Raw genomic sequence first — 26797 nt, forward strand, 5'->3', positions numbered from 1 at the left:
GAAAGTAACCACCTTCCACACTGACAAAGAAATGGAGTGGCATCTTGAGTAAACAGTACAAGAGATGCTCCTTACAAAATTTGTTATATTTTTCTTATTCCAGTACCAACAAATGCATATAAATATGATGTTAAATTTGTAAATTCACAATAAACATTAAGCTAAATACAGCTGTGCCTCACCATCAAAACTATGATAAGAATTTACAATATCAATTTTAAATATTCTCTTGAACACCATATTTTTCAATGCTATTAATTACGCTTCAGTGGCATGAAAACTTACTGCGCAGAAAGTGAATGGCACAAAAAGAGCAAGACATATTTTTGTCTTGTGATTATATGGCGAGAACCAGAGAAAACAGTTATTTTCTTGAGCGCTTCACACAGAATCAAACATCTCATACTTATAGAAGTACAAATAACATAAATGTTCAATGCCCACACTACATACAGTGGCTGAAAGGGCACAGCTCAGAAAAGCTTTCAACAGAAAGGTGAAGGCTTTCCATCCAGTATCTATGATTCTTAGGATCAATTAACACTGTCTGCCTAACTGAACTCCAGCCGACTGTCCCGTGTGTATGCAAACATTCTACAGAGTGTTTCACGCAGGCTGTCAAACCAAAAATATATGGGTTTTATTTGGACTCAATGCACTACATTTTGCTCCAATTCAAATACAGTTTAAAAAATAAATGTCCATAATAGTTTGTGACCTTGTTCACAACAATCGCGTAGTTCACATATAGGTTCAGCACAGCACACTTTATCTTCTACACATTCATTGCACAGCACTATTGAACTGAAAAGGGAGGGACATTGTACCCAGAGCTTGCTTGTTTATTTGTAGACTAAATTCAATTCAAAAGCACAGGTATATAAATACATATATATTTTTTTGTGCTGACTTTAAGAGTGCAATCATTTTTTTGGTGGCTCAAGTCATTATCAAAATAATTAAATGTTAATCCCTATTATTTAGGTAGACAACAGATAAAAATAAACTGGGCAGAAAGTTGTGTTCAATGCACGAGTGAAGCAGAATGTATAAGGACTGAAGTGCTCCAAGCAGTTTTCAAATCCAACAATAATCAGCAATTTAGCAACACATCATAGTTCAGTGTTTACAACATGGTTACTAGTGAACAAGAACAAAAAAATATTTTAAAAAATACAGCAGCCCTTCCCCTGTCAGCAAAATGGGGGTAAGCGAAGCTTGGCGTACGCGTACCTGACCTACTACTTTTCTTTCTTTCTTTCTACTGCACTGCACAATGCTCCTTCCTAACTTTTTCCGTTTCTCCATGCCGAGAAATGGACCTTCACCCACAGCAGCTCTCAAGCAGTTTAAGCTCATCCTCTTCCAGCGTTCGGCCATCGCCAATCTTGGTAAGAATGGTTGAGTAGAATTAAGCACTGGCATCAGTGGCTTCTACACTGGTCATCGCCTGGACTTGAGCCTCTCGTAATCGGATGGCATCCTGGACTGGCAGCCTGGGATTGTCTTCTCGTAGCCTGCATTAGATTCCCTGTCAGGGCTCTGCACTTCAGGGTTAGCTGCACGGTACTGGGCTTTCACTTCTGCTTCTGCAGCTTGAACCTGAGGATTGGCCTGCTGCTGTCTTTTCGCTTCGACGTGCGCCTGTCGAACTTCTGGAGCAGCCCGGCATTGTCCTTGTGCTTCTGCAATGGCAGCCCTCACCTGTGGATCGATACATCAACATCATCAGCCTGTCTACGCCCACTGCAGGGCGAAGGCCTCTCCCATGTTCCGCCAATCAACGCGGTCCTGTGCTTTCTGCTGCCACGTAATACCTGCAAACTTCTTAATCTCATCTACCCACCTAATTTTCTGTCTCCCCCTCACGCGTTTGTCATCTCTTGGAATCCAGTCAGTTACCCTTAATGACCACCGGTTATCCTGCCGACGTGCTACGTGCCCGGCCCATATCCATTTCTTCTTGATTTCAACTATGATGTCCTTAACGCCCGTTTGTTCCCTGACCCACTCTGCTCTCTTCCTGTCTCTTAAGGTTACACCTATCATTTTCCTTTCCATCGCTCGCTGCGTCGTCCTCAATTTAAGTTGAACCCTCTTTGTAATTCTCCAGGTTTCTGCTCCGTAGGTAAGTACCGGTAAGATGCAGCTGTTATATACCTTCCTCTTCAGCGATAGTGGTAGATTACCATTCATGATTTGATAATGCTTGCCGAATGAGCCCCAACCCATCCTTATTCTTCTAGTTATTTCACTCTCATGGTTCGGCTCCGCAGTTACTACCTGTCCTAAGTAGACGTACTCCTTTACAACTTCCAGTGTCTCGCCACCTATCGCAAAGCGCTGTTCTCTGCCAAGATTGTTCCATATTACTTTAGTTTTATGCACATTAATTTTCAGACCTACTCTTCTACTTTCCGTATCCAGTTCAGTAATCATGAGCTGCAATTCGTCTCCCGCGTTACTCATCAATGCAATGTCATCAGCGAATCGTAGGTTACTGAGGTACTCTCCATTAACTCTTATCCCTAACTCTTCCCAATCTAGGGCCCTGAAAACCTCCTGTAAACACGCGGTGAATAACATTGGAGAGATCGTGTCTCCCTGCCGTACGCCCTTCTTTATTGGGATTCTGTCGCTTTCTTTATGGAGGACTATTGTGGCTGTGGATCCGCTGTAGATTTCTTCCATTATGTTTATATAGGCTTCGTCGATGCCTTGATTCCGCAGTGCCTGCATGACTGCTGATGTCTCCACCAAATCAAATGCCTTCTCGTAATCTATGAAGGCTATGTATATGGGTTGGTTGTATTCCGCACATTTCTCTATCACCTGATTGATAGTATGAATATGGTCTATTGTTGAGAATCCTGTACGAAATCCTGCCTGGTCCCTTGGTTGATTGAACTCTAATGTCGTATTAATTCTGTTAGCAATTACTTTTGTAAATAGCTTGTAGACAACGGACAGTAAGCTTATGGGCCTGTAATTTTTCAGGTCCTTGACATCCCCTTTCTTATGGATCAAGATGATCTAGGCATTCTTCCAAGATTCTGGTATCCTAACCGTCGAGAGGCACTTCGTATACAGGGTGGCCAGTTTCTCTAACATAATCTCTCCACCGTCTTTCAACAGGTCTGATGTTACCTGATCCTCACCAGCTACTTTGCCTCTTTGCATTCCCTTTAGGGCTTTCTTTACTTCTCCTGTCAATACTGGTGGGATGTCAGATTCCTCTGCGCTATTACTCCTTCTTACGTTATCATCCTGAATCGATACAGAAGGAGGCAAATGAGGATGAGGATCACTCCCTTTGCCTCCAGAGAAGGCAAAGGGAGTGATCCTCACCCTCATTTGCCACCTTCTGTGTGCCAGCTGCAGGTGAGAAGGGGGACCTGCCAAGCACTGGCGCCGACGCACCATTCCCTTCTTCATTTTTAGTGGACCAGTGGTGAGTAGTGGGGCTTGCCCAATTACTGTAGCACATATGCACTATGAGTTTTTTGCGAACACCCACAACACAGACGCCACCATGCCCCTCTACTCACGCAATGTTGCCCCACTATGTGTCCCACTATTCACCACTGGTGAGTAGTGGGGCACATATGTGCTATGAGTTTTTTGACAACACCCATAACGATGCCGACACTAGTCAGGCAATACAAGCTTTGCTTGAAAAAATTATAGATGGAGGAAACTAAGAATATGCTTGCAGCACTTCAAGCTTTCTGCATTTAGCTTCGTATAGCAAAAAACATTACAGCTATCGCTATCCTAGAGCTTGAGAAATGAACGTCTCAAATAAGCAGAGTGCATAAAAGTTTGTTTTGAGAAAATACAAAAAGGAAAAAAGAAAAAAAAAAGAAATACTAAAGCCTATTTTGACCCACATTTCACACAATATCTTGAAATATTTTTGTTGTACTTAATATTTTTGTGGGATTAGTAGTAGTCACAAGGGATATAACCTGCATGCCTGCTGCTGCAGCATGTCACTCGGCAGCAGCGTGGCGTGAAAAAAGCCCCTTTATTGTTTTGTTTTGTTTTCACTCGAAATATAGCTTGCTTTAGTGACATTAATTACTACTGTGGCTGAAATATCAATCCAAGATTTCGGGAACTTATATGCTACAAAAATACCATTTTAAAAAAATTGATTTTTTCCCATCATTTTTCGTCTGTAAGGCCAGTATCCCCCTTAAATGTGCTAAGCTAAAACTCTAGATGGCATTGCTCAAGTGACTGCACTAATAAGTTCACAAGGACTTGTATTTTATAATTTACCATTCAATTTCGTTTTTTTTTAATCATGAGCTGTGTCAAGCACATGGAACATCTGCAAGTTTTTCTCTGGAGGTGGAAGAAATCTGCCTGTTGGCAAACTGGAAACAGCGATCAATGTTTTTACATAAATATCACCGAAATTTAGTGAAAATAGCTACAGCAGGTATGCTCATAAACACAGCAATCTTATGGGCATTGCACTGCATGACCAGCATATGTAGCCTTTGAACTGCCTTGTTCCGAACTAATAACTAGGGGTGTGCGAATATTCGAATTCGAATCGAATAGTTCCTAATTGAATAATTTGATTCGACTTTTGAATAGCTAGTATTCGAAATTTCGAATAATTCGACAGGACGAATATCTAAAATGTGACAAAGGCCAATGATGCAACTTGGTTAGGGTAGGGTGGCTAAAACTAACGCTAACGTCATCTTTCATTAAACTTTCACTGACATCCTGATTCAAAAGCGAGCGCATGTTTATTTTAAGGGGGGACACTGGTCTTAGAGATGAAAAATCATGGAAAAATTCAGTTTTCTGAATATAGTATTTGTAACATACAGGCACTACCGCAAGTGCTGACCAAGTTTCTTATATCTTGCATTGATATTTCAGCACAAACAGCAACTTGTATCCCCAAGACAAGCTATATTTCGATTGAGTAAAAGCATGAAAAATGGGCTCTTTTATTGACATGCTGCTCTGAATGACGTATGTTGCAGCAGTAGGCATGCAGGTTATGTCCCTGGTGGTGACTAATCATCTAACAAAAATATTTCTATATTTTCTATTACATGTGGTTCAATATGAGCTTTATCTGTTTTCTTGCATTTTCTCAAAACAAGCTTTTATTCACCCCGCTTGTTTGGTGCGGCAATTGCTCAAGCTCTGGAATAGCTACAGCTGTAACATTTTTTGCTGTATGAAGCTAAATGCATAAAGCTTGAAATGCTGCAAGCAGATTCTTTCTTCTTCTATTATTTTTTAACCTGCCTTTGTTCTTGAGCGTTAGTAGCTGTACTGTAAACACTAAATTTCAATGGGCTGCTAAATTGTTAATTGTCGTTGGATTTGAAAACTGCTTGCAGCAGTTCAATTTTTATACATTCTGCTTTCCATTCATGCATTAAACATAACTTTCTGCCAAGTTTATTATTATCTGTTGTCTCACCAAATAATAGTAATTAACATTTAATTACCTCAATCATTATTTGAGCCAAAGAAAAATTTCTGCGCTTTTATAATCAGCACAAAAAAATACATATACTGTATATCTGTGCTTTTTAATTTAATCTTATCAGAAAATGAACAACATAGCCCCAGGTACCATGTCCCCCCTTAAAGGAGATTATGTCATTTCCGCACGTAGAAAAACACATGAGAAAACTGTCAAGTCCTTCACAAATTCGCTCCCAAAACGAAGGCACGGACTTCTTGTGTAGTTCGGTTGCATATGCCGCAAACGCCTAAAACGACCTGACTTTGGCCTGCGAAACCCTCGGTGATTGGCCTTACACATAAAAATTTGTTCACGCTGGGCACTCGCCACTGCCGCACCACATCACTCGTTCAGAAACTCCCATCGCTCCGGCGCGTAGTTAAAACGCTGCTGTGAACAGGCGCCCGAAGATTTCTGGGCTTGGAGCACCCATGGCGATGAAGCACAACATTACCGTTGTCAGATGAGTCGTATTGCGCGACCATAGGGGGAAAAAAAGAAGGTGCCTACCGCATCCCCCTCCGTTAGGAGGTTAGGAGTGGCGGCTCTCCTATCAACATGCTTGCACGCTCATAAAAGCTGAAACAAAAGCCACTCCTGAGCAAGTGCGTAATGAAGTGGTCAGCAGACCGTAGCGTCCCTAATTTTACCTTTGTCTTGCCGTAACTGGCGGTACACATTTCGTGTAAATATACTATTCGATATTCTATATCTTTGGCCACTATTAGGCACTATTCAATTTGAATTCGATTCAAGATGCAATTTCACTATTCGCACACCCCTACTAATAACCAATATTTTTTTACGATTCAGGGTCTGTTCGGGTACAGGCGTGCTTCAAAAATATTGGTTCGGATTTAGTTCTGGCCCAAAATTCTGGTACGGGTACAGTTTTCAGTTCAGGTTTAATTTGGCACCCTGGTTTCATGTATTTGATCTGAACATAAATGCAAAGCCTACGGTACACTTTAGACACAAACAAACATGAATGGTTCATAGCATATTAAGCACTCAATATTTCTTGTAGTTTGCTTATTAAGTTCAATTATGCAACTCGAAGAATTTTTGAACTTATAAAAACATCCAGTGTGAGTCTTTCCATGAACCAACCAGCTGTTATGTAGTTTTTATTTCCTTTGCAGAAAGTCCGTGAACTATGAAAAAATTATGTCAATAAATGTTCACAAAACTGAAACGTGGCACTTTTCTCTTCTTTTCTTTTTGTTGTATGCTTTTTAAATTTTTTTTATGAGATTTTATTACTGGTATACATATATATTTGCTTTGTTAACCTGTTCAACGTGTTCTTGAATAGACCAACCACTAGCCAGTGCGACTGTCGATCCATATAGTTTGTAAACACCTCTTGTGATTTTTATCAATCAAATTGAATGAACGAAAAAAAATATCATTTTTCAACCAATTAAGGCTGAAAGGAAGGGACCAATCATAGCAATCAAGAGAAGTCAATTGATAGCCATGACAGCAACTTCGTTTCAAATAGGTAAAGCCATCATCATTGAAAGCCATCTGAATACTGTTTTCCTGTTTCGTAGCTCTTGTGATCATGGCAACAGAGACATAGCTGACCTTGACAGCTTCCTGAACAGTGGCTTTGGCATGAACAAATCCTCGACACTGTATGGTCCCTGCAATGGACATACTGGCTCCACAAGATGTTGGTCCATGCACTTGGCCACCAGGAGAACACCCACCATTGCCACAATCCTGCAATACATCATATTGCTCTGTTGACCCAGCAAAGCCTTGTTAAAGAACCTACACCTCCTACAGATTCTTGACTTTAATGGCTCTGAAACAACAATTTGCACTTCTACAGTTTAAAACCTGGTAATAAATATAAAGACCTCAATACCAGGTTACAGCATAGGCAGTTCTCCATATTCAACAACAAGTGAGATGGGCAAAAGACAACAGTGCATAAAGGATGCAATGTATAAGACATTTAGTAGCATGCCATTTCAGATTGAAAAATAGCAAAGAAAATTTCTGCCTTGCAGACACAACATAGCATCATGTGACGAAGGTTATGCTTTTCTGGTGCATATTTTTGGGCAAAAGTGATGTGTGTTTATCCCCCGAGATAACTTTTTGAAAAAAAAATCTGAGCTTATCAGCACCTTCTTTCATGGTAAAATGATATTCTATGTTTTTCCTGCTTTATGTAGTGTTATTCACATTTTAGTGTTTCCCATACTACTAAAACAGCCTTTAGTGCAAAAATTTAAAATGTGCTATACTCCATCTCACAAGCTAGTTGCAGCACTGCGGAGGCTGCGGGGCTGCTTAGCCAACAGGAGCGAAAATCTTTCCCAGTGTATTCATCCAAAAAAAACAAGAACACGGTGGAACCCGTCGAGGCTGGCTCATTCCGCCTCAATTTTATAAAGTTGTCGTCGTGCGCTGTGTGTGTAACCCATTAGTTCTAAACTGACACTTGCGTTTGCTTTATATTTGCTTTCTGACACTTCGACAGCAATGTATTCATGACTATTTTGCACTGTTTCAAAGATCCATTCTCAAATTCTCATATATAAAGCTTAGTAGGCATGGCTGAACAAACAGCTGATCTCAATAATAAGGACAAAACATACTTGATGCTTCATTCTCAGTGTGAGATCAAACAAAGTGATAGTCCATTCCACTATTTATTTACTGCTGTCAGGACAGTGGGCAAGTAGCAAGTGCGAGTTCGAATCAAAGTAGGCAGTCCTGACTGCATGGGCGCTGCCATGTTGCTTCGCCACCACAGTTACCGGCAGTTACTGATACCATAATTAAAGGCATATGACGTCAATCCAAATCATAATTAGCACATCAGGTATCGCTGTGACATAGCATGTGCCAAACAAATGCAATTGTCTTCACCTTGCCAATTATAATACATTAGAAACAGAACTATGTTTTACTGCATAACCATGTGGCTTGTTTACACCTCGTAGCTTCCACCCTGCTGCAACCGGCTTGTGAGACAGAGTATATATATAGTAAGCAGCGTGGAGAGTTGTGCAAGTTGGTACAAGTTCATTCTGGTCGAACTGCGCAGTAAGACAAGACATGAAGAGAAAGGCAAGACAAACTGCGCTCGTTTGTCTTGCCTTTCTCTTCGTGTCTCGTCCCACAGCGCAGTTCGACCAGAATGAAGAGTATGTATACACAGGAACATTTATTTTCAACCAAGATTTAAATTAGCAGAGCAGTATGCCACCGTTTTAATCTACACTGTAACATCTGGAATGGGACTCCCACACCAATTGCAGAAGAAGAGAACGAGACAACAAAAATGCGACGCTAGTGTTGTTTCGTTCTGTTCTCCTGTGGCCTCGTCTGTACACCTACCCTCTTTCATGAAGGTCCTTTGCATTGCACTAGGACACTAAATCTAAAACTCTCTCTTGCAGAGAAAGGTACAGCAAAACCTCGGTAATATGATCACGGCTCGTACGAATTTCGGGGTGATACGAATTTTTATGTGGTCCCGGCCAAGGCCCATTAGCCTGCAATGTATGGGAGCAAGGTTGTTGCGAACCGATTTGCACCCCGCGACGTTTGATACGAACGTATGCTAGTGCACAGGTACGAACAGGTGCTGCCCCCGCTGTCGTGGGCATGCGCGCTGCACGACCGGGCTCGCGGGCACGCGCGCGGGCGCGGGCATACGCGCTGCGCAACCATCAACGGTGCGTCGTCGTCTCGGAGATAGTGCGCGCGCATATTCGAGGCCTCCAGGCGCCTTCGCATTTAGATTACAGATGACGCTGACGTCGCGCTTTTTTTTTTCTTCCGACGTGTTGACGCGTGCTCCTGTGCTCGAGGCAGCAGCGTCTTTGTACTGTGTTAACACGTGCCTGCCACGCCGATGCAAGCCATGTCCCAGCAATCAGACGTTCTATGAAACAAGACTGAAACTTGGCCTGCGGGTCCGTCATGAAGTCCCACTAAAGGTGGCCGAAAACCCCAAGAGACGAAGCCAACGGTCTAATGGTCTTGGCGAAGGAGCTTGGCCTCTATCCATCATGTGCAAAACGCTTAAGTCACTTTCACCGCAGTACTTTGGTGTCATGCAGAAAAGCGTAGTAAGATTAGGAAGGGGCTAGTAGCGGTTACGGGGCAAAATACATCTGGTTCATTAATTACACACGCGCGCATGCACCGTATATTTACGAGTACAAGTATGATCGCTGACGTCTAAAAACTTTACTGGCAATCATTGTGAGCTGTTCATAACGTCGCTGCGGCCCTGAGAAACACTGAATCAAAACGTATGCCTACTTTCTTTTGTCGCATACTAATTTTCCATGTTTTCTGGTGATACGAATTTGAGATGATACGAATATTTTTGGTAACCCCGCGAGATTCGTATCACCAAGGTTTTACTGTAATTACAGTTAAATCTTGATATAATGAAGTCGGTAAAATCGGCAATCTACTTTGTTATGTCAAGGGACACTAAAGAGAAACAATGAATCGGTTTAGATGAATAAATTGTGCCCTGAGAACTCTAATGTCGTTAATTCCACCATCGTATGTTTTTAATAGAGGAGAAAATCAAGTTCAAAGTTTCATTTTTAAATTTCGTGTCGAAATCTCCCCGAGTGACGCCACGGATTTCAAAGTGTATATATCATATTTCAGCGCCATTGGCTCAACAAAATTACCCCAAACTTGGTATGTTAAGTCTATGGCCCCCGCAGAGGCGATGTACTTCATTTTTACCGATTAGGAGCTACGTAGTCCATAGTAGGTGGCGTCAAAGATGTGACGTCACGGCAAATGATGTGGAAACATCAAGGTGGCGTCACCACTCACATTTTGTTTTCGTGCGTTTTCTCGCTTACTAAGCGTCTTCTCGCAGCAAGCGTGGTGTTTTTGGAATTGTGAAAGAGTACTTTACTGATATGAGAAAAATCATTTTGCTCTTTAGTGTCCCTTTATATCGAAACTTTGCTAAATTGAAATTTGACCTTTTATGCAAAGTACAGTCACGAGAGACTTCTTTTCCTTGCATGGGAAATGCCGGAAGAATTTTCAAGTAATACAGCAGTACAAAAGAACTAATTTCAATAGCACAAAGAAAATCAATTTTCTTAAACCTGAAATACGGTGACCACAACTTGATGCTTCGCTGGCCAAGTCCTTTAGACAGCATCCATTGTTACGTCACGTGTAAAGCCGAAAGAAATGCAGGTCCAACACACCACAATAATATGGGTTAGACAAAGTTATCGCGCCTATTCTGCCACCGCGGCTAGTCATCAATACATTGGGTGTTGCCCAGAGTGGTGCAATTGCAATGCTGTCATATTCACAGAACCACTTGCTTTCCACTCACTCTGATGAAACATGCAACAATGAAAACCATCGCACACCAAAAAAGCAAAAAAGCTGTGATCTTCAATCCCAAAGGAACAAGGCAACAACCTGAATTACAGCACCTCCATTCATGGCCGACGTTTTTCATTTTGTGACATTGCGTGCACATATGTTTGAAGAATTGAGCGAGACACAGTATGGTGTCATGAATTTCGGTTACCGCTATGCATTAGCTCAACACTCTTTTAAGTCAGCTTTATCACTGAAAATTCACATGATTTTAAGAGATGGTAGGTAGTGGTGTGGCTAATAGGTGCAAGCAGCTAAAAAAGAAAGTAGTCGGTCGGCTCCCAATTAAAACTTGTTGCGACAGTGCCCTTACTGAAAAGAACTGTTGTTTCCTGTAAAGGCATCTGTTAGATTCCTTTTATTGAGAATCATCCTATATTAATGCAATAGCGTTAAAGAGCTCGTTCCGCAGAAATTTTGGTGTCAGCGTCGGCATCGTTGGTTGTGAGCAAAAAATCGGCATTGTCCATGAGTGAAAATTCGAGACAGATGCAAATAAATAAATAATAAAAATGTTTTGTCCGGGTTGAGGATCGAACACAAGCAGGTGTTCTACCACAGAGCCACGCCAGTGCTTGAAACTGCTTCGTGAAAAACGCTATAAGAATGTCATGTAGCAGGTGGAGTCTCCTTAGTGCATGTAATGCTGCGTGGCATAATCGTAGAATCGCACCAGCTGTCAAAACATGTGAATTGAGCAACAAGTGGGTGGTTTAAAGCTGCCCACCATTACAAAATATGCTGATGCGCATGGCACCTTACGGACACATAGTGGGTACTCTGCCAATTTGCAAAAAAAGAATTATGGTGTAGTGGGCACTTAGCAACTGTACATCCGGTAGGCATTCTAGGATAGTTTGAAATGGCCAATGTTACATGCACAAGTGTTTTTTTCCTTGCGGCACGGTTGAAGGTGATGCGCACCCGATCACGCTATTGCGTCCTACTCTTGAAGGCGAAGCTCAAGCGTCCTCTAAGTTTTTCTTCATAGAGTCCACAATAGCTTCTTTCCAAGTTCGGGAATGTGTAGTGAGCTGTGTGACATCCCGAAACAAAAAGCCACATCCTTTTCCTTGCCGTGAGTAACAATTTGTAGTGGAAATAACACGGACACAAAAGAACACGAGATAACAAATGAGCACTCGTTTGTTGTCTCGTGTGTTCTTTTGTCTGTGTTACTAGCGCTACATATCGTTACTGATGCTGAACCAACTGGCCCAAATAGCCACAATTCTGATTTACACGCTGATCGAGGTCACGTGCAGAATACCAGCCATGTTGGCGACATTTGTTTTCTGAACAATCACTTAGAAGTAAAGTTGTGGTCATATTTAGTGCTACTGCTTCTGTGGCTAATCATGCTCATTATTTGACATGCAGCAATAACAAAAAAATCATATCAAGCGCTGAATACAGAACATGGAACTACGCTGAACACAGAATACAGAACACCGAACTGCACTGCATAGAGATGCTAGAGTAGTGCGAGTGCCAGAGTGCCCTGAGTGCATGCCAGAGTGCATGCCCAGAGTGCATGCCCAGAGTGCATGCCACGAATCAGCAGCTAGCACTCCCTCTCCGCCACTTCTAAGGCAAGGAGAGCATTGAGTTGCACTCTCCTATGAAGCTGCTGCCAGAAAACATCTGCTCCACTTCGGTAGCTGCTCTCCATTGCACAGTATGTGATTCGCAAAATGCATTTGAAAAAACCACATGCAACACAGCCATATGACCAGTGGCTCTAGCAGAAGTTTCAATTTACTGCCTCGTTTTTCATCTGCAGCAGCAGTGAAACTTCGTTACATTGAAATCACTGATAAACATGCTTCATTAAATTGAGGTTTAAAACACATGGTTTTCAATAAACATGAAGTTGTAAAAAGAGAAATACCTCGTTATATTGAGAATTTAATTGTACTGAGCTTTGTTATACTGACGTTTAACTGTATAAATGACGTGCTTTGATATTCGCTGAAATTTTAAACTGTTGCAAAATGCACATTTTTTAAATACCACTAATTAAAAATTTATCACCACTATTATTCAAATATGCATGCACCAGGCAGCTCCAGTGGTAAATGCTAATCTGTGCCAAACTTCTGAATGGCCTGCTCAAACTTTGCTTCAAAGTGAAATTGTATTTGCTTCAAAAAAAGATTAGGTCTGCTCCAAACTGCTTCAATATTCAATTTTACTTGCAATAAAAATTACCCTGAAATGGTCAGTCACCCACATCAAGGGAAAATGCCTCATTATTATTCAAGCCGGCATAACCTCCAACATATCTTCTGCTTTATGGGGGAAATGTGCTTTATATAATTCCTAATAACGATACAGTGGAACCTCGTTAATGCGTACCTGCCGGGAACGCCGCGTAACTACGCACTAAACGGTAGTACGCATTAACCACCAAGTAAAGATTTGCGTCTCCTCGCGTACGCTATCGCCGCCAGCAAAGAAATAAATACAGTGCCACAGCAAATATTGCCTAAAGTACCCATTGCAAAGCCTTTTCTTTCTTTTTGCCAAAGTGGAGAAAAGATTCTGGTACTCTCGCACGACCGTCCGATAGTTCCGATAGCGCGCGGTGGCGACGCCAAGCAGCATTTCGGAACTATTACAGGGTCCGGTATACGCAGTGACCAACAAACGGCAGAACGGACAGTGTCAGCTTTCCGCGATATATGTGCATGCGTCTGTACCGCTATCTCCTCATAAACGAAAACTGACGCAGTTCCAGTGAAACGCGGTACGGCTGCGTGGAGCCGATCGTCTCCTGCTAGTTGCGTGCAGCGCGTCGCCTTCTCGGCTCACGCCGTCACTTCCAGGCCGCTTGCTGTACCGCACGCGCGCATTTGTCGTGGGAGTGTTCTTCGTACCCACTTCGCTCCAGACCGCGCACAGATGCGGCGAGTAGCTTGTAACGCGGCGATGACGAACTTCCTGCAAGCGATGCGCACTCCGCGACGCTGTAGCGGTCCTGGCAGCGGACGGCAGCGCGTTTGGGTGGTCGCCCAATAAAAGCGTGCAGTATGGTTACAACAGCGCTACGCTTGCTGTATACGTGTGCGTTTAACGTGATAGCGTCAATGCAAAGAGGTTTCTCGTCGCCCGCGACCAACAACGTTCAACTCCGCAACAGCGAGCTGCTTTCTTTTCTACAAAGCGGCGCGCACTTGAACACGGCCCCGCGCAACGAGGCGGCAGCGATCGGCGGCCCAGCGCGTTCAGGTTGTCGCCTATTAAAAGCGTGCAGTAGGCTTAAAGTGGTGCTGCGCCGCACGCGTGCCCGAGCAGACATCTGAAGATACTTATTGTGATAAGGTTGTCGGCGATAAGTCATGCTGGCGCGTTCGTCGGTGGCCGCCGCCTCACCTTCGTTCTTTCCCGCTTGCCCGCAAAGGCATCGCCGCAATCGCGCGGAAGTCGGAATCAGTGATCGACCGATCTACGCACTTCTCGAAAAGACTGAAAAACCTTTGGCGGCACATTGCGGCGTCGGGAAGTTCAGCGGCGCAGTAAAATTTTATGGCACAAAACGTTATCGCGGTACGCAGGGTACGCACTAACCGGTAGGCGTAGGACGAAGTACTACGGCTTAAGCGGTCAGCGAATGCATTGGGATCTATGAGACTCGGTCGGGGATTCGTCGCAACTACGTTTTAACCGTTAGTACGCTTAAAGCGGGTACGTATTAACGAGGTTTGACTGTACATATAAATGAAAGAATAGTTTTGTGAATTTTATGCTAAACATCAGCTGCTACGAGCTCCTGAATACAAATGAGATGCTTTCCTCTAAATGTGACTGATTCTCTACATTTACATTTACCAATGCTGAAATTAGTAATTGTGAAGGCCTCTTTAAGTTAATAGAAAACACAGAGACAGGTAATACAAAACACAGAAACTTTGATATATGCATGCCAAAAACAATAATGGACAACTGCACGTCATATGGAACACACAAAGAGCACAGATTCTCAACAAGAAGGAACTTTTCAATCAATGCTTACAATTTGTATGAATTTGGCCTTTTTACAATTTAGGAATGGCTTACAATCTGTATGAATTAGGAATGGGTAGACAGGAAATTCTGTAGAAATTTTTAACTTCAATTTGTATGAAACAATGATAATGATGACATTAAGGCATTTTGTAACACAGTGGTTCTCAGCCATGGATGCTTTGGGGACCCTTTGTGCACTGGTGGAAGTGATGAGGGATCCCTTGCAGTGAGAGAAAAGGGGTCCCTTTTCTCTCATTGCAAGGGGTTCATAAATTAACGCAACATGCAGCATGAAATAGATAATTTCTCCAGGCAAAGAATTTCAAAAGGCATTACGATTACTTCATTATGTATCATTGCTTCATTACAACATATTATTGCGATAGCAATTATATGGACAGTCTCGGCTGGAAAATGTCCGTCCCCGTCGCCGTCATTCACCGTATATGTATAAGTATGTATATATATAGAAAGGCCACAAAGAAAAATAATTAGGAAATTCTTTCTGACGCGCGGAATCGAACGGGCGACCTCTCGCTTTGCAGCCTGCCGCGTTAGACGTTAGGCCACGACAGCACCGTCTCTCAGCCTGCTAACGGTGAGCTATTTATATACACCAAGTAATTCAGCATGCTTTCTTAGTGGCCACATAGATGGCGCGACGTGCGCGCGTGTTGCGCGCTTTAAAGATCGTCGACCCGCCCCTGCGAACGCCGTTGCTGTTCGCTCTACAGGGCGTCGTCGCTTTCGTGCGCTTATCTCAAGGAAAGAAGGGGCAGCCGGTGGGGTGCTTCGCTTCGCTCGCTGCAGCGGCCGCGTTTGCGAAAGGAGCGCGCTGTTCAAACAGAAATAAGTAACAACTGTGACAATTAGTTCGCGCTCGTCTTGTGTGTACCTGTTCGTTTGTTTCGTGCGTCATGCTTTATGTTTGAGCAGTGCGCTTCAAGTGTCGAGCTGTGACGCATTAGTTCGCGCTCGTCCTGTGTGCGTTCTTTTCGTGCGTCCTTTGGGCTCGAGCGATGCGCTGGCAATTTCGAGCTGCTTTCCGTTCTTCACGTTACACTACGATTTATTGCTATCGCAATCATTGCTTCGCCGTTGCGGCGAAACTGTGACTTTTTTTATTACAGCAATGTTTCATTGCAGTACTTAAGTACATTTTCATACTGTACCATCCACTGATTGGCCGATACAGCACAGTGGCAGCAATAATAATAAAGAAATAATGAATGGCATGCTGAAAATTAGAGCTTGTAAATGAGACACAGCATGGCATGTATGCAGCACTCACCAGAGGCAACAGCAGATCAACAAGATACAGGCTCTGGGGGGCATCCTTGGCAGCACGTGGGGAGCGGCGCCTGTCTGTGGCAGCGGCCAAGGGTTCATCGGGAGGCCGGGCTTCCCCGTTGAGTAGGGCCCGGGCATCATGCAGGCCTCGCATGAAAGGCTCCAAACCCACTTGGATCTGTCGCAAAAGCCCCTGACGGCAGCGTTCTTCGCTAAGGGCAACCCACAGGTCCAGGCTCAGTGATGTCTCCAGTCGATGCCATGCACTCGGCCCCACTGCAGGCTTCCAATCAGCAGGCCGTGCAGAGCACTGCCCAAACATTCACCTCAGGAAACATGCTGAAGTTTTTTCTTTCTTTCAAGCACTCAGCAGGACATTTGCAAGTATGACATGAGTGCAGCCGAACTAAGCAACCGTTTGAGGTACCCCAAACATATGAATCACCGAACATGCTTTGTACCAGGTAAATACGGGTAACATTGGTCGAACTGGTGCTCAGATACTCGCATACACTGCGAGGGAGAACAGAATGGCTAAGTACTCCACTATTCACTGCCAACGAAACACCACAAGCAGGAAAGTACTGAAGAAGTCTAGGCTGTAAGAGAATGAGGTTTCCCCAAGCATGACAGCAACTCTTCTGCTACTAGAAAAATGCTTGGAGCTATTTGTATATCAAAGCATTTAGGAAGTCCAGAAACTGAGCTTGCCAGTTACAAAAGAAAGGCCTGGCAACCTAAGAGCTTTAGGATAGGTACTAATGGCGTCAAATGAAACGCAAGCAGCGGCAAGCATTCACAATGGTATAGTGCACGCCATCCAGTCATCACCATTGACAGGCGCGCACATCCGGTTTGGCAGCACTCTGCATATGCGTGCCTGTCTATGGTGATGACTGGATAGCGCGCACTATACCATTATGAATGCTGGCCACTGCTTGCATTTCATTTGACGCCGATAGTACTTGGAATGTTAGAAGTATGTATCGAGGAAATTCAGAAATAGTGAAAGGAGTGAAGGAATGGTGTAGCATTTACAGTAAGCAAAACCGCACAAAATTCCATACTAGGCTGTAATCCAGTCAGCAGTTGTATCATTTCATGCAAGATAGATTGTCACCCATAAAACTATGGTAGACCCTAATTTAAGTATCTACTCCAACTTGAGATGCTAACAAAAAAGAAGCCTGCCATAGTAGCTTAAGCTGGTAAAGTGTCACACTGCTAAGCTCAAGGGCACGAGTTCAATTCCTGGCCACGGTGATCGAATTTTGATAAAGGCGATATGCAAGAACACTCACGTACTTAGATTTAGGTGCACATTCAAGAACCCCAGGTGGTCAAAACTAATCTGGAGTCCCCTGCTATGGTGGTTTTGGCACATAAAACCTTACAAGTTATTATTCTTATTATTAAGAAGAAAGTGAGGAATTTTATAACCAGCAAAAAGATGTTTTAGAAAGGAAGTGCTACATACAACGTTCTAGAAAAGTACTACACCAAGAAAAGAAGTGCTACATATATCTTCAATGCAAAATTTCATACTTAAACACCTGGTGACAAATTTAGCTTGGGCTACCAGTATAAACATGGACGGTCAGCTTTTGCTCTGCTAACAACCTCCTTATATGCAACAATAGCTTTTTCAGGATCCAGAATAGACAAAAATAGCAGCTGTACTGAAGAAATTTAGCAAAAGAAATAGTACTAGGAAAGGGAGCAATGCGTGTACTTTTACAGATTATGACAGAAAAAGATGTTAGCCTTAAAACTAAAATAGTATGTCTAATTAAAGCTCTAGGTTTTCTGGTGATGTATGGGTGAAAATCGTAGACATTAGGGAACTATAAAAGAAAATACTTGATTCTTTCGAGCTTTAGGGCTGGTGTGGAGTCTTGAAATTTCCATGGACTGCCAAACAAACCAATCTTTCAGTCATAACTCAGATTACACTTACATGTTCTTTCAAAGCAAATGTTCTAAACCGAAAAGTTCACTTTTATTATGTTATTATGTTTATTATGTTATGCGGGTTGCCAGTTCAGATAAGTTTAATGCTACCTAAAGTGGGCGGTAAGGAAAAATGAGGTCTACAGTGCATCAGATGGTAAAACAGAATTCTTCAGGATGCAGAAAAGCATCTCGGTGAGCATAACACTTCCCTGTGTGCACATATCCCTATCAGCAGTCCGCTATCGATGGTTTCACATTTGAAGTTTCATGCTTTCCAAGGACACCTGCACAAATATATCTGGTGACAACTTTCTGTGGCAGCACAGCCAAGGCTACAGAGCTGAGAGAGAGAAAGAATAAACTTTAATAAAACAAAGCAGTTGGTGGATTGCAGCAGGCAGGGCCTGTCTTCCAGGGCCCCACTGGCTGCAGCAGCTCGCCGGGCCTGACCCAGGGTCGCCAGCTGGCTTCCCATGGTAAAATCGGCAATACGCGCTTCCAATGACCACATTCATATTTGTCATGTATTTCCAAAGTTAACCGAGACTGGTCTCTCTGAGCAGGTGTATGTTATATCCCGTAGTGTTAGAGTGCCTGCGCACTTGGGACATACGTACATGTACCTGTCTGGTTATATTGTGTGTAGTTTGCGTAAATGAGGATATGTGTTAGTCTGTAAGTGATGCCAGCCCCACACTTGTTGCTGAGTTTTTTGTGAAGGGCACGTTTTTTTACTATGCTGCTGCATGTAGTTTGCAAACACTAGCTGTAGTAAACTATTTCGCATAATAATAGCTGTTTCTTTTCTTTTTATTTTCAAGATTTTTTGCAATGTAAGTAAGAAAGCTGATCCTACAAAGGATTTTCGTTTTTCCTTGTTTCTAGCTTTCTGGTGTCTATTTTGCGTTTTCCTGCTCCTGTAAAACAATTATGGCATCACTTGGTTGCAACAGGCATGAGTCGAAGCTTGTAAGCGAGCATGAGCAAGTGTTCGTAAGCTGATTTGTATTCATCGTCCAGGAAGAAACGAAGACAGTGGGGCATTGCAAAATATTGTGCAGTCCACATACAATAACGAGGAAAGGAGTTGTGTGCAAGTGATACCACCAGTGTAAGTGGGTCTCTCATCGCAATAGCCACCTTGATGTTGGCAACCTGGTAGTATTTAGAGAGAGACTACTAGGTTGGAAGCAAATCTGCGATCAGAAACAGTATGTAAAATAAAATTTCATAAATAGTCAATTTCATAAATTGTCATAAATGGTCAAATTTCATAAATGGAAATAAATTTCATACATGGTCAATTTTTTTTTGTTGCTTCTTGTTAATGGTACTGTTACGCTGAAGATCTCATAATGCAACAATGAATGCATCATCGTGTACAGTGGGAAGCATTCTTGGTGCTTTATGGTGAGAGCCCTTTACGATGATAACATTACCAGTGAAAAGCTTCGACAGTGGCACCAGCCGGGTTCCTGGTTATTATGTGGCTGACAGTGTGCTTTTCACTGTCGGAAAACAGCATTTTTGAACACCTGCATGTGCAGCACACATCCCCAACTTGGAATTCCAAACGCGAGATGCATGCTCTCGCCCTGCCATGGCCAAGATTGCTTCTTCCCATCGATGTCAATGCATCCCCTGCCAAAATAATGCGAGAGTCTCCAGAAAGTTATTGCATCTCCAAAAGTGGAGAAACAACAATACCAAACATGTATGCTACGAAAGTTAGGAAATGGCTTGTTGTCTTTACATAGCATTTCCAATTGCACATTTCCTGCTTGGCCGACCTTTTAGTTTCCAAAATAAAACCACTTGCTTCAGTAAAACTGCTTCCTACATTGCTGCAGAATACAGAATATTCTGCAACTTTCCAAAAATGTAAAAATTATTGTATGGCGCGCATTTGCACGTGGACTTGAAGCACTGGTGGATTAGCATTATATGAAGAGATGAAGTAATTTCCTTTGCAGAAAACCCCAGCCATGATTCCATGTATTAGTTCCCTGTGCGCTGCATCCATAACTATATCAAGACTTGTGATGGCTTTTAATTAAATTTATAGATAACCAAATTCTTATAACAGTATTTCACAGATAATATCCCGAGCCGAGGGAGTTCATATGAAAACGTACATTTAGGAAGGCATGTTGGATGCGCTTGAAATACCGAAAAATGAAACCATTTGCAAAGGGACTATACTTGCTGTAGTAACACATCTGCAGAAGCTCTGCCCACATAGCTTTTGCTGTGCTGCCACAGAAAGTTGTCACCAGGTATAGCATCATCCAGGGGGTAAAACAAACATTACTCTTGTCGTTTCACTTGTCTGTTTCATTTTTCCACCACACACAGAAATTTCAATCGCCACTGAATTCAGCAAATGCAGTTCCTAACAACACTTTAACGTTGTGCATTGTGACTTCATGGAAATGGCGCACTTGTGCAGATTCTGATGCATCGGCAGATGATTTTTTGGACATTGACAGTATCAGTAACCCTAAAGACAACTTCAGTTTTCCAAATTTCAGTAGCATGGATTGCCGAAGTATATCAGGCTGGCCCAAAGCGTCAACAGGCATCCTTCAGCAAGTTTTGTTTTCCTGTTTGCACCATTTCCCTGCTACGTCGCACTCAACTAAACATCTCCGGCACGTTCTAATGGTCAAGGTTTCCATTTCCAGCACTTCCGGACCCAACACACCCAGACTCGGAGCTTTCTATGACCTCTTAAAGTGACTTAGAAAACAGCAGGCAGCGCGACTTACCACCCCTCAGCAGCAATAAATTTGAAAAATGGCAGTGCATTTCGACCAACATAATTCCAAAGCCAAAAACATAGTTAAAACCATAAATAGCCTCATCCATTATGCTGAACCATTTGTCGATAACTGCCAACCGTGCCGAAGCGTACTATGGCAGCAAGCAACAAGTGCCATGACGCAAGAGTTTGGAGTGATTGAAGAGAGCAGCCAGAGTTGGTGGCACCAAAAGACATGTCAGTCTCTACACAGCGGGTAGAGATTAAGTCAACAAAGTTTCCATAATTTCTAAGAGCCTTCCCACAAACCAAGGACAAATTAGTAGCCCAAGAAAAGCAACAATGCTCTCTTGCAGTGATTTGAGCTATGGTGCTGAACTACGCATGATATTGTTCTTATATGCACGATGAGATACGTCACCCACGTCAGCCCCCACTGCCAGCTTCACGTTTCTATTCATTCACAAGAGATCTACTATCAGCATTTTTCCAGCAATTACGACATGGAATGGACAAGCTACTTACATTTCTTTTACTGCATTCTCCTATATCAAGTTCTTTTACTGCAGATCTTGATACAGGAAAAAAAGCTTTCCTGTATCAAGATTTTCTTGTAGCTTTGTGACACTACAAACGGGTGGTTGTCACTTTTCCCATTCATAACCCTTCCTCCACATTGCGGGATTCTACAGAACTGGCCTGCCACATAATTCATTACAATAAGACATAGCTAATGCATTTCCATAATCAGTAGACCTTCCACTGTTTACAACTACGTTAGGCAAACTGTTTCTTACGTCAATTGTGTAAGAAAAAAAAAAGGAGAAACGAAAAGCATCAGTGCATGTCAAACAAGATAGGATAGCTCTGCTATTGTTTATACAATCGCATCGTCCTAGAGGTTGTAGATATAAATTTGTGATTTTGTATGCCCACTCATAATTTTAAAAAGAAATCTTAGACGAAGCTCACATGTGTATTCCTCCAGACTAACACTATCGGAACCTATGCGTTGATAGTTACTACATATGAAATGAACTGCCAGTCTTTGCATATTTTCTATTTTTGTTATCAGGACCTTCTGATGTCTACACAAGCATACTCCACAACTAGTCATGCAAATATTTTAGAGCCTGTTAATATTGCGTCCCATGTAACATATTCAAGCTTTCTTTTTTAAAGGTATCATTTTTTGTTTGTTTACAACACATATTATCAATATGCAAATGTCACTGCAATGTGTGCATAATACTAACTCTTAAGTACTTAAACCAAGCTGCATTATTTAAACAATAATTTTCAATGTGGTACATGAAGGAAATTTCATGCCTACTTGAGTAAATACGTGTAAATCTTGTTTTGCTATAGTTAATTTCCATGTTTAATTTTACACACCACTCATGCCTGTAAGCATCTGTTAAAATTATTTCGGTCACCTTCGCAAGCTAGTGAGGAATGAACCAAACAATCACTGGGAAAAAGTTTCCTTTTTACAGGTGTTTCAACTGGTGCACTGATATTATTAACAAAAAGAGTATTGGTCCTAAAATGGAACCCCGAAGAACCCCCAAGTACACACGCTATGGGAATGCTTGAAATGCAACTGCTGACACATAGGTTTCAAATATAACTTATTTTTCTGTGTGCACAATACCTCTACAAGAGGCACTTGCACATCCACCACACTCAAGGCAAGCAAAAAAAAATTAAATACTGCCAAACTATATCATACAGGACATGCAAAAATACTAAACCAATGTTGCAGTAAAGACCTCCAGATGCTTCTTAATTGCTAATGTGCAATGTCTTTTCTGCATAACTTTGTGCCAAGTCCTGCGACAGCTGCTTATACTACAACAACAAGATCTGTTCTTTACATCGTGAAGGACAGCAAGAAAGGTCTCCACTAATAGCAAATTATTAGTCAGCAGTTGCTAACCTCCCTGTCTTCCACTCTTTTTAAATGCGCATTTCTATGCTGAGTCAACGAGAGAACTGCGGGTTCTCCCCTATGTCACGTAAGACAAACCACTATAAAGAAATAAATTTATAAAACAAAATAAATTTCTTTGACAGCGCTGTGTTTCCAACATAGGGCCCCAGACTCCAAAGGAGAGTGCCCACTGGCCGAAACAACCGCACTTGCAGAGTCTGAATATATCGGAATCATATGAATGCGTTGTACCAGCGATGGAAAACAAATGTAAGGGGAGAACACTTTGTACGAAGGCTTCATATAAATATTTCCCAGTGGTGAATAAAAGCCTTCTCTAGAACAAGATGTAAAGCCGACATTGAGGACTGTACACATCAGGAACATTCCTAATTCGCGAAACTTTAATGCCAAATATGCATTTCAGTGGTCGTGGGCCATGCCTTCCATGGATTTGTGCCAGACACTGACAAACACTGGAAAGAAGATAAAAGGAGCCGCACTGATGCTGCCTGACAACAATGTTCCAGCGAAGGCTGCAGCCATGGCGTTTCCTACCATAAAACTCTATCTTATGCGTTACTTAGACAACTCCCAAAGGAAGTTATGCGTGGAGATTCGCCCACATAGGCAGCAGCTGAGTTATACTTTTACAAGGTAACTCTGAAGTGGCACCATAGGCAACTGTGCAATGTTATGTAAAATCAAACATTACCCAAAGCTGCTTTTTGATCTGATAGCCTCCTCGAGCAAAGTCCATGCCACAGTACAAGGAAAAAAGGACAGCACCACAAATGGCAGAAGCAACAAGGCTAGAGAAATGCAGAACATTAGAGCCATCACCAGGGCAAAATGCAACAAAATCGTGAAAAAACAAATATCCTGAAGATGAATCGCATCAGCTAAGAGTGGCTTTGTGGAAGCTTGTTTCACCTCCATGATCACGATGGTCATGTGCTTTAAATTCTGGTTTCAATTTTAATTTCAAGGAAGCTTTTATGCACCTTTAGCAAAGGTTTGGCACTATTAGCACGGCTGTTCCATCACTGCATTTTAAGCATATGTTTCACCAGCTTCTATTACCAAAATTTCATTTATTATGGCTGCTTTTTGTGCAAGTCCTAAGGCGCACTAGGGGAGGCAAAGCGCTTTCTTGTAATTGAAGGGCTTCTTTGCAATGATTCATATTCTCCATGTGCCTTTTTCCATGTTATGTGTTTGCTTTAGTTCAGCCTTTTTAATGTAGGTGTGTAGTGAAAATGAAGGCCTGCCTTCTATGAGTATATATCTTTTTTCAAGGCGGCCATTAAAATGTATGAGACAACTGCATACCCTAAAAAGTAAGATGAGCCAAAAGCAGTAAGCAAGTGCACTTACCTTGTGGTCAGTTACATCAAATGTTTTGCATGTTATCCTGATGCCTAAAGTCAAGATAAAACCGCTAAAAGGACTAAAATTTTAAGAAAATGGTTACTATGTTTTCTTTTTTGTTGTTGTTTTTTGTGGTTATTATCATGAACAGCTTAACAAGTTGGCAGCATGGGCACTGACTACGGTGACGGGGCCCGTCAGCGTAGTACCGTCGTAAAAGTGACGGGGCCCGTCACCGTAGTGTAAATTGTAATAGTGACGGGGCCCGTCATAATAGCGACGTACTTATAGTGACGGGCCCCTTCGTCGTAAAGCTGTGACTACGGTGACGGGGCCCGTCAGCGCAGTACCGTCGTAAAAGTGACGAGGCCCCTTTACCGCTCTCCATAGTGTTATGGCTGCAGGTCGTCAGTTCGATTCCTCCCAGTTTTTTTTTTTTTGTCAGGTTATGCATCAACGTCAACGTTAGTGCTCTGACGGAGTCGTAACTTTTTCATTCATGTCTGCGGCGGTTAGAGAGCCCTAGCGTTCGGATGATGTGTTGTTCTTATGCGACCTCGGTTCTAATCGCGGTGAATAAGAAAATTTTTCCGTTTTTTTTTTTTTTTTTCAATATTGTTTCACAATACCTTCCCGAGCTTCCGGCTAGTCAACAATAGTTACTCATTCGTGGTAGCACGGCTTAGCGTGGGAGAGCGGAGCCCACTAATCAGCATGTTGCTTTGCCGCTGACGCTGCATATCAGCATGCCGCCAATGTCGCTGCGTCGCTGCTACCCCCCCTCCCCCCCAAAATGTTTTCGTACTGACGTGCACCGCCGACCAAAACAGCCACCTGCGCCTGAAGTCTTCCTGGATTTTTTCTAGAATTGCTTTCCATGGTCGAAAGAGATCTCGGAGGGAACATTGCTGATTTGACTGGCTGTCCTCGCTGCGCAGCGCATTACCGTCAGCGGCGCAGCGACATGCTGATTAACGGGCTCCGCTCTCACCCACGCTGAGCCGTGCTACCACGAATGAGTAACTATTGTTGACTAGCCGGAAGCTTGGGACGGTATTGTGAAACAATACTGAAAAAAAAGAAAGGAAACATTTTCTTATTCAGCGCGATTATAAAACCGAGGTCACATAGGAACAACTAGGCTTGTGCGAATAGTAAATTTTAGGTCCGAAGCGAATTCGAAGCAACTTTGAGTAGTAGCAGGATTTGACTTTCGGTTGAATGCAAGTGATAACCTGTAAAATATGTTAATTAAAATTTACTATAATTAGAACATATAAGCCGGTATCACAAGCTTTTAAACTTAAAGAATGATTAATCGATGTGGGTAATACAGTAAAACCTCATTAATTCAAACTTTTATTTCGAAATCCCGCATAATTAGAAGGATTTCTATGGCCCTGTATTTTGCAATGTAAATCTGAGTGGATAATTTGAAGCGGCGGTGAGTACCAGCCCGGTTAATTCAAAAACTTTGGGTGCCATGTGCCAATTCCCGATCCCGATTTAGCCGCAAATCCGCAGAAACGATGGCCCTTAGGAGCCACAAGGCAATGCAATGTAGCGATACTAATGAGTGACAAGTGAAGCATCCCAGCCTCGCTGCTGCCAGCGCAAGAAAAAAAAACAAACAAAAGGCGGTCTCGTGGTCAACTGAAATGTGTGCCTGCGGAAAAGAAGACGTGCTTCACTGCAACACAGCGGTGACGCGCGGGCAGCATGACGAATGCCTCTCAACGTCAGTGCGTCATGATTTACCCATTCTTTCAGGGAAGATAGAGAAATTAATAAAGGGCGGTCTGACGGAATTTGCGATGTGTGTGAACCTCCGATTGGCGGTTGTTCCGGCAATTTGCGCACTTGCACTGCTGGCGGAGTACTTGCCCGCAACGGCTACTTCGAAAACTCAGTTCGAAAGCTTCAATGATCCTCTTTTTCCACCCAGAACACATCGCGAATTCCGTCACACTGGTCATTATTACATTCTTTATTTTACCAGAAAGAATGGGCGAATGGCCGCATCATGACGCACTGACGCTGCGAGGAGCAGGGGACATGCTGCCCGTGTGGCACCACTGTGTTGCAGCGAAGCACGTCTTTTTCACAGGCGCGCATTCAGTTGACCACGAGACAGTTTTTTTTTTCCTCTTTCTTTTTTTTTTCTTGCACTGGCCTCAGCGAGGCCCGCCGTTTCCCCGGTTTAGCGGCAAAATTCGGACCAAGTATTGCTGGAAAAAACCCTTGTAGCCGCAAACTAGCAGGCACAGCAAACGATCACCTCTGATTACTTCCAGTAATTCAAAGTTCCTTGAATCCCGCCTTTTGTATGTTTGGTTAATTCGAAAACCCGCTTAATTAAATTTGTCACTGTCCCAGTGACTCTGAATTAACAAGGTTTTACTGTATGTTCATTTAACCTTGAAGTGGGGCTTCGCGGCAGTGCGGATTTCTCCTGGAAAGGTGTGTTCACGGTATAGCACACCTCCACTGCAGTGAAACCACCTTTACAGGGGGTTACATGCGGTTTATATGTCTATTCGTTCATTTCGAATACTTCGAAATTTCTTAGAAT

The 26797-nt window shown here is 42.7% G+C and overlaps 1 protein-coding gene across 1 annotated transcript in view; it reads right to left on the reverse strand.

The window, feature by feature from the left end:
• Positions 1–26797, reverse strand: part of LOC119402497 (protein odr-4 homolog) — a 62317-nt gene that overhangs the window by 24392 nt on the left and 11128 nt on the right. The window contains exons 5-7 of the mRNA XM_037669649.2: positions 24232–24268; positions 16209–16517; positions 7097–7234 (exon numbers count right to left, since the gene is read on the reverse strand). Coding sequence (XP_037525577.1) covers positions 7097–7234; positions 16209–16517; positions 24232–24268 — 484 coding nt within the window. The remainder of the gene's footprint in view (positions 1–7096; positions 7235–16208; positions 16518–24231; positions 24269–26797) is intronic.

Source organism: Rhipicephalus sanguineus, chromosome 1 (assembly GCF_013339695.2).
Source record: "Rhipicephalus sanguineus isolate Rsan-2018 chromosome 1, BIME_Rsan_1.4, whole genome shotgun sequence".
NCBI classification, from domain to species: domain Eukaryota; kingdom Metazoa; phylum Arthropoda; class Arachnida; order Ixodida; family Ixodidae; genus Rhipicephalus; species Rhipicephalus sanguineus.